The sequence below is a fragment of the Leuciscus leuciscus genome, assembly GCF_965113295.1.
Source record: "Leuciscus leuciscus genome assembly, chromosome: 17".
Classification (NCBI taxonomy): Eukaryota; Metazoa; Chordata; class Actinopteri; order Cypriniformes; family Leuciscidae; genus Leuciscus; species Leuciscus leuciscus.
In genome coordinates this window covers 6,911,468-6,921,467 of record NC_138741.1, presented here as the reverse complement: position 1 = coordinate 6,921,467, position 10,000 = coordinate 6,911,468, and the positions used below count along the sequence as shown (strand labels likewise).

General features: G+C 36.9%; 1 protein-coding gene across 2 annotated transcripts in view; it reads left to right on the top strand.

The window, feature by feature from the left end:
* The window catches only part of jmjd1ca (jumonji domain containing 1Ca), a 72,190-nt gene that overhangs the window by 27,161 nt on the left and 35,029 nt on the right, over window positions 1–10,000 (top strand). For both annotated transcript variants that reach the window (XM_082143693.1, XM_082143692.1), the window contains exon 3: window positions 5,490–5,603. In XM_082143693.1, the coding sequence (XP_081999819.1) occupies window positions 5,490–5,603 (114 nt within the window). The remainder of the gene's footprint in view (window positions 1–5,489; window positions 5,604–10,000) is intronic.

Genomic DNA, 10,000 nt, shown 5'->3' with positions numbered 1-10,000 from the left:
ATCGCTTGAGTGAGATTTCCACACTAAATCAGTGCGGTTTGAATGCAGTCAAACACTTAAAAGACAGTATTAACTGAATCTCTAGATCAGAAATTCAAAGCAGAGACAGTTCTTCATCCAGAACAAGCTCTGTGACTGCAGCCCTGCCAACAGGGGAAAAACCGACACGAAAGGTCACGTTTACCCAGAGAGAGAGAGAGAGAGAGAGGAGGGAACAGAGCAGGACAACTCAGAAACACTTTATGTTCCTGTGAAACATTCAACACACTTGAGCACAAGTTCTACACCAGAAGACAATGATAGTACTCATCATATAGGTTGCTCTTTTAAAGCTAATTTAAACATCAAATTTGTCGATCATTTTCTAAAAATGCTATAAAATTCAGGTGGATAGCATAGTAGATAATATGGACTTGGGAGGGTTTGGTGAGGAGGACTGAAAGTTGAAATGTCGAGCTTGTGACCTCAGTGTGAGACGTCGACTCTCGAGGAGCACGAGTTTCCTGCGTTATTTCTCAGAAGTCAAATCTGACTAGACTTCTCAAAAAAAAAAAGGTCTTGTTCTCCATTTAATTATATTCATTTTTGTCACGTGATTTATTTATATTTATTTTTCTTCCTGTTGAACACAAGTTCAGGACAGTAGATTGAAAATGCGCATATTATTTACAGAAGAGACGAGCCGAAATTGATCCTGCATGGGTTAAAGAGCAGCTACTGTGGCGAGACACGTGTCAGTGTGTCATAGCCCAAGGGTCAGTGATTAACACTGCTGTTACCCCCCCCCCCCCCCCCCCCCTCTCTCTCTCCCTCTCTCTCTCTCTCTCTCTCTCTCTCTGTCAGTGGGTGTGGACTGATATGACATTTACCGTCGAACTCTTTCTGTTTTATCTCTGTTTTTTCAATCAGCAGTGACTCCTGCTTGTTTGATTGTTCCTCTGTGTATTTGTATGTGTGTGTGCATACATGCACTCTGACCTGTTTTATTAAGTATTCCTAAATGTGGCTTTGTGCTAAGCAGACATTTCTAATTACATACACACATATCCTTCTTCACACAAAATATAAATGGTCTCAAATGCGAGTATAGCCACTCATGCATTCCCTTACACACACACACACACACACAAACACTCTCAGTCCCTCAAAGCATGTGTAGAGACAGACCCAAGCAGCTTTAAAGGCTTAATGAAGTCTTAATGTTACACACACACACACACACACACACACACACACACACTAAAACCATGGCAACACTGTGTGCTCTGCCAAGAGTGAGGGTGTATGGCCGCGCTTCAGCAGGTGTGTGACCTAGATTGTTGGAGTGAGAGAGAGAAATGAAAGGACAGAGGGAGAGGGGAAAGTAGTTGTGTGTGTGCGTGTGTGTGTGTGTGTGTGTGTGTGTGTGTGTGTGTGTGTGTGTGTGTGTGTGTGTGTGTGTGTGTGTGTGTGATCATTGTAAATGAGGCTTCAAATGTTTGATCACATGCGCTTTTGTGGTCCAGATTTTGATCTTGTGTGTGTGTGTGTGTGTGTGTGTGTGTGTGTGTGTGTGTGTGTGTGTGGTTCAGGTTTGGATTACGCAAGGACAGTAAAACCTGAAATCAAAATGGCTTTATAAACACACTTATGGAAGCTAGTTTCTTCCACAGAGTTAAAAAAATAAGATGGTAACCTAGTTTTCCAGAATTGTTACTCCATTTCATAACTTTTTTCTCAAAATATCAGCTTTTTTCACCTAATTGCGACTTTATTTCTCGCAACTGCAACTTAATTTCTCGTAACTAAGACTTAAAGCGATAGTTCACCCGAAATGTTTTATTCTGTCATCATTTGCTCACCCTCATGCCGTTCCAAACCTGTATGGTTTTCTTTCTTCTGTGGAACATTTAAGATGATATTGTGAGAAACGTCTCAGTGGTCGTCTATACAATGAAAGTTAATGGTCACCAAAACTGCTTGGATCCAACATTCTTCAAAATATCATGTGTTTTGCAGAAGAAAACCTCACTGGTTTCGAACGGCATGAGGGTGAGTAAATGATGACTTTTTTTAGTAAGTTAAATTTGTTTATATATTACACTTAATTTGGCATTAAAACAAAGTGTTGCACATTATGATGTTGCAGAGATTATTTATTTGTGTTTTGTAAAACTCTAAAGACATTTAGAGGTTTATTTTAAAGTGTAAAGTAGTGAAAATCAAAATGTGTAAATAAAGATGTGTACTACTTACACTTTACAACACACTGTTGCAAGTGTGTCCCATCAGGTCATCAAAAGTCCCACATACATGTAGGCCAAATATAGGAAATACGTTTAGACAAGGTTCAAAGACCGCAAGTGTGGTATTGGGCCGGGCATATTGTCTGCAGAAAGGGTTTCTGTGAGTACGTTTAGGGTTAGGCTAGAAAGTATCAGTAGTTCACTATGAAAATGATATTCAATGGAAAGTTCCCGCTTCCCAGCATGATAGGAACTGGTGTGTGAGTTATTAAACAGACATGCATGGACTGAAAGTGCAGTGGGATCTCATTTAAGTTTATGATTAGACTACATTCATTTGACTTCGTTTTATGGCTTACCGCAGCCTTTGTAATATCACACTCCAGACACTGGTTTACTCTCGCATGGACACCTTACACAAGATATTAATGATTTCCGTTAGCGATCATCGACCGATAGGGATTTTTAATAGCCAACACTGATATCTGCTGCAAAGAGCGGATGAAGGACAATACACTGGCAATATATGCTGATATATTACAGATATTTAAATGAATGATGGTAAATGTGAACATACAAGTACTTAAAATAGCTGAAAATTAAATTAACATGTATTTGATAATACTTAAAAGTTTAGGGTTGTAAGATTTTTTTAATGTTTTGAAAAGTGCTCATCAAGGCTGCATTTATTTGATTAAAAACACAGTAAAATTGGGAAATATTGTTGCAAGTTTTCTATCGTAGTATATTTTAAAATGTTTATTCCTGTGTTTTCAGCATCATTACTCCAGTCTTCAGTGTCACATGATCCTTCAGAAATCACTCTAATATGCTGATTTTCTGCTCAAGAAACATTTCTTACTATGAGTTATAAATGTCTTTACTGTCACTTTGGATAAAATGTCCTTGCTGGGGGAAAAAGTATTAATAATTTCTATAAAACCAGTCTTACTAACCAAAACCTTTTGAATGTAAAATTGAAACCAGAAAATGTGAATGTTGATTATTTCTACCTGACCAAAAACAGGCTAATGTCGACAGTCACAAAATATCCAGTTATCAATCTGGTCGAGCACTTTACCTTGGATTCTGTTGTGTATAGTAATTTAAATTAGTCTATTTATTTATTTATATATTTCTAGGAGCAGAATTGTAGTAGTTTAGCTGTTAGTGCGCACATGCATTAAATGTGTTTATTGTGCACAGATTTGTGTCTTAATGAAGTCGTTATGCTGTTTCTGCTGAAGAATGTTTGTCCTGACTGTTTGTCCTTTCTCTCTGTATGCCTCACTGACAGAACAGAGTCTCAAACCACAGTGCGGTAAACGTGTGTAACTGTGGGGTGTGTGCGACAGAGTGTATGTGAGTGCAGTGCACTCACATACACTGTGTAGAGTGTCTAAAAATAGCTCACACACGTTCTGTTTGTCCCCTTACCCTCCAAGCTCATGGTTTATGAGTCTTTCTCTCTCTCACACACACACACACACACACACACACACACACACACACACACACACACACACACACACACACACACACACACACACACACACAGTCAGACAGACTGGCACACACACAGTACAAAGTGAATTGAGGTTTTGGTTGACTGATGTTTGGCTCCTCAGAAGTCATCACATGTATCTGCAAAAAAACATTATTTTTTCTAATCTTGGGGACTTTCCATTGACATCTGTTGTTTTTATACTGAGCTAATGATGTTTTCTATCTTTTGTACATAAACCTTATCCTCAACTATTTTGCATTTTCAGTAGGACATTTATTATGTTTAAGTCATCCACGCTTGGCTGGACATTTGATCCCCACAATGTAAGCTAAACCTGACCCACACACACACATATGCACATCCCCTAACACTGTTGCCATATTTAGATTAGATTTCACTTCAGCATTCTGCAGAGACATGAAAATTGTTGTGTTGCATAATATGCATTGACTTACATGAACGAACACACACACACACACACACACACACACACACACACACACACACACGCGCACACACACAACCGAGGCAGCCAGACATGGAAACTTTGAGTGTGCTGGCCTAGTATTTATATAAATAGAAACCATGCATAGAGAATATGACTTGATCAATGAGAGTTTAACTGAATTCTCTCAAGATATTTGCTCACACACACACACACACACACACACACACACACACACACACACACACACACACACACACACACACACACACACACACACACACACACACACACACACACACACACACACACACACACACACACACACTGGTCAATTGTGCAGTATGGAGCATTGCTTACTTTAACTTATGCGCATGACTTTTTAATTTTGTTTTTGTTGTTGAATTGAGTCAGGGTGATGCATCCTGAGACCATATTAAAGAAAAAAAATTAAATAACTGTTTTTTTTATTCTAGCATATTTTAAAATGTAATTTATTCCTGTGATGCAAAGCTGAATTTTCAGCATCATTACTCCAGTGTCTTCAGTGTCACATGATCCTTCCGAAATCAATCTAATGCTGATTTGTTGCTCAAGAAACATTTCTTCTTATCATCACAATTGAAAACAGTTTTACTGCTTAATATTTTTGTGGAAACGTTATAAAAAATGTATTCTAGATTGTTTGATGATTAAAAGGTTCAAAAGAGCAGCACTTATTTCTTGTAGAAGATATTGTTCAACATGCTTACTGTATGTACTGTATGTACTGTATGTAATTTACCAGCTTACCACTATTTAGCGCATATAGGTCAGTGACATGACACTTATTTCTGAAGTTTTTGTTGTTAATTTCTAATTATTTATTTTATTTTAAGTGGTGGTGTCAGGGTGATATTACTATCCTGATATCATAATAAAGAAAAAAGCTTAAGTAAAGAAAAAAATCTTAATAATTAAATAAACCTTATTGATTAACCTCACATGGTGCAACCAAATAAGTCCAATGGTCCAAATGCACAAACAAGCATAAAAAAGATCAAACAGGAAATGATATCATTGGGAAGACCCCTAAGCTCTTGAAATATCAGATAATTTGACTCTTTTTGTGAAATGTGACTCCCAAAAAACCTACTAAAACGTATGAATTAAATAATTCATGATATTTCTAAAAAATACTTTTTACTTAGAAATATATATTTTAAAACTTGTTTTAAAATAATGTTTCAAATGATGAGCACACATGAGTTCAAGACCTTGTTGAACTCCTTGTTGCAAGTAGACTGATTGGATGTGATATTTTGCTTTACAGAGATTCCAGCCTCTGATTGGTCAGTCATGCGTGGGAGGCCTGTCGGTGGTGGAGTTCATCTCTGACAGACAGCTGGAGTTCTACACAGAAAAGGATGAGCTCCAGCCATTCGAGGTGTGTGCGCAAGTTGTTATTATAATTCAGGTTTGTGTGTGTGTGTGTGTGTGTGGAGGGGCTGTTTTGTTATTGCATTTGTATGTATGTATGACTGGCATTCATTGTATCACAGTGTGATTAAATTACAAGCCACTACATATAAAAACTTTTGTTAAAATGTATAAAGTTTTGAAAGAAGCTTTCCTTTAGGGCATGTCATTGTCTTTTTGGGCGACTGGAATTCGGGGACATGTGAGCTATTGATCTACTTCGACATAAAGGCTTTTATGACATGAATGAATGAAACACATTCATAAAATATTATAAGGGCCTGAAGTATCACTGCAATATAGTAAAAAGAATGAAAATATGTACAGCTATATTTTAGAGCATTTTTAGCCTTTTCTCATCTCCCTTCAGTTTATGCTGAAAAAAATAATAGAGTGAATTTTATTTAACGTCAACACCATCATTGTTAATAAACCTCTATGTCCAGTGTCTCTCTCTTTTGCTCTAGGTGTAACATTTTTTGCTAAAGATGAGATTTGTGTCACTGCTTTCTCAGACCTCCTCATTAAATTGTGATATATGAAGACATTTCCCAGTCATTACTGGTTTAATTAGTCTGTGTTTGTAGCATTGGTGAGTGTTTGTGAAAGTGCCTGTAGGAATGTATGTCCCAGACTGTCTGTTTAATTGCAAATTATCATTTCATCTCACGGCAATGAAAAAAATGTGATAAAACTTGTTGCGTAATGAGATTTATATTCACAAAACGGCTGAAAGTCAATTTAATGTAGCTTTCCAGGGGAAGTACTGTTGGAAAAAAAGCATTGCGATGTAAACACAGGAATGTAGACTTCTATAATAATATTTCTACTAAGGCTTGTCATTGAAGTCTTCATAGGATGTTCTCTGACTATATTCTGTAGCGTTTATATATAATATTGTCAGCATTTTGCAGTATTATTTGTGTAGGAGTGTGTGTGTTCAGAATATGCTCAGAATATAGGCTAGTTTACGCCACCTTTCAAATGTTCAGTTAGATTTTTGAATGTTTTTGAAAAGATTTGATCAAAAATACAGTCATATTGTGAAATCTTATTACAATTTAAAATAACTATCTTCTATTTTAGTATATTTTAAAATGTAATTTATTCCTGTGATGCTAAGCTGAATTTTCAGCATCATTACTCCAGTGTTCAGTGTCACATGATCCTTCAGAAATCATTCTGATATGCTGATTTGCTGCTCAAAGAACATTTTCTTATTATTATCACAGTTTAAAATGGTTGTGCTGCTTAATATTTTTGTGGAAACTGTGATACTTTTTTTCAGGATTCTTTGATGAATAGAAAGTTCAAAAGAAAAGCATTTATTTGACCGGTAGTGTACATGTATGTTATGTGTAGTGTATTTAATAGACATAATGAGCCTGTGTTTGAGAAATGAGAATGACATGAGACAAGTGATAAACATATTTAATGCTAAAGAAAAAAAGAAAAAAACATTTTGCATGTCAAAGTTAATTTCACTGCATGGCATGTAAAATTTGTTTTATATTGAAGAAAATTAATTCAGATCTAAATATATGTGACCCTGGATCACAAAACCAGTCACAAGTCGCACGGGTATATTTGTGGCGATAGCCAACAATACATTGTATGGGTTAAAATGATCGATTTTTCTTTTATGGCAAAAATCATTAGGATATTAAGTAAAGATCATGTTCCATGAAGATATTTTGTAAATTTCTTACTGTAAATATATAAAACATTTCTTTTTGTGAGTGAATGCAGCACAATCGCGAATATAAATGCACAACTTTTATTTATTCAGCTTTCAAATGATGCATACATCTCAATAAAAAAAAAATTGACCCATGTGAGTGGTTTTGTGTATGTTGATCCCACAATATGTTGATCAGTTGCCAATATATATATAAAAAAAATCACTAAACAACAATCACTCAATGACATTTAAAATACTATTACATTGGTTTTAATTGAAAGAATAAGGAGAGCACTGGTAAAGACAAACCCACCATTGAAAGAACATGATCAAGATTTTTCCCATAAAGTTAAATATAGAGACTACATCAGCTTTGCAAAGTTTGGGAAACTACAAAGAAGCAAAGTTTCATATTTTCCTGCAACCTTAATGGTAAGAATGTAGAATAATAATGTCTTAGTTTGTTCAGTCCAATATAAGCTTTAATGTTGGATTTGATAGTTGCAGGGCATGCTGAAGGGTTAAATACATGTTGTAGTGTGTAATGCATGTTAAGTTTAGATTGTGTGTGTTTTAGAGAGTATTCTCATAGTGATTTCATCAGTGTATGAGTGTGTGTTTTTGTAAAGGGTGTGTAATTAGCACACGCTCCTCCTTCTTTAAATACCGCAGGCTGTGTTTGTTTATCATAATCACACGGAGCAATCATATCATTTAGTGCAGGAGAAGACACGGTGACACAGGACTGTAGTCCTCTGCGTAAAACTGTTTACTTTCACTGTGAGATGTGAAGAAACACACACACACACACACACACACACACTCACTCACACACCACTGCATCATTTCATCACTTCCAGTCTCTGATGCCCGTGGATGGATGATAAAAGAGAGACACCCTCTCTTTCATCTCTGTGTGTGTGTGTGTGTGTGTGTGTGTGTGTGTGTGTGTGTGTGTGTGTGTGTGTGTGTGGAGGGGGAACTGTGAGGCTGTGAGAAAGAAAGGCAAGGGAGAGGGAGGGAAAGCATTAGAGAATGTCTGGATAAAGCGCTGGCACATGACACTGATGTGGTCTGAATTAGAGCTGTGCGATTAATCGTTAAAAGATCCCGATCTCAAACACCCACGTGATCTCATTCCTAAAAGACAACGATTCGGCTATTAAACCTTTGACAAACCAATACCGAAGTGTTCAAATCTGTGTTTGACTGCTGAGAGGGAGCAGTTTTCATGTTTAGTTATGAAACAGCTTCACAAACAGTCTTTTCAACCACACACTATCGATATTTCTGTCTTACAATTATTCAAACCATCACAGAAGTTGGAATAAAACTTTATAGTTCTATTATATCTCTACAGTAGCGATCAAAATAGAGCAAATCCCCTTTTGAAAGTAACACAGGGCTTCAAATAACGATTGTATCGATTACATTGTTTTGCCACTAGGTGGCGGCAAGTGACTGTTAAAAATGTATTTGTCATTGAATCATTAATTCGAGTTTCGTTCAAAAACGCTGATTCATTCAGTAAAGAAACTAGGGCTGCATCCTAAAGCGCATACTTTCCTACTATATAGTAGGCGAAAAATAGTATGTGACAAAAAAAGTTTATCCGAATTCACAGGACTAAATACTGTGAATACTAAATAAAACACACACACACACACACACACACACACACACACACACACACACACACACACACACACACACACACACACACACACACACACACACGTACACACAAACATACAAGCATACACACACACACACACACACACACACACACACACAAGCACACACACACACACACAAGCACACGTACACACACACACACACACACACACAAACAGGAACACACACATAAACACACACACACACACACACACACACACACACACACACACACACACACACACACACACACACACACACGTACACACAAACATACAAGCATACACACACACACACACACACACACACACACACAAGCACACACACACACACACAAGCACACGTACACACACACACACACACACACACACACACACAAACAGGAACACACATATAAACACACACACACACAAACACACACACACTCTCACACACACACACACACACACACACACACACACACACACACACACACACACACACACACACACAAACAAGCACACACATATAAATACACACACACACACACACACACACACACACACACACACACACACACACACACACACACACACATACAAACACACACACACACACACACACACACACACACACACACACAAACACATGCAAACAGTCTTCACTCTATCTGTTTAAAGAAAGTTTCCATCTCCGTTTCACACATTCACAATATTTTTAGCTCTTTTTCAGTTTTCATTTTCTCTCTCACCTTTGGCATCTTTATCTGATTCAGTTTTCATTTCATTCAATTCTATTCTCAATTTTACTCTATTCTGTTCTACTGTACTGTATTCTGTTCTATTTAAGTCCATTCTAAATCAGTGCAAATGTACTGTGCAATGTTCTACTTTCGTACGTACCTACAGGAACTGTTCTTATCTACTCTATTTTATTCTGTTCTATTTTTCCTCTATTCTATCTACTAATGCTATCTATATATTCTATCTACATTCTAATCTACTGTGCTCTAATCTGCTCTTTTCTTATAC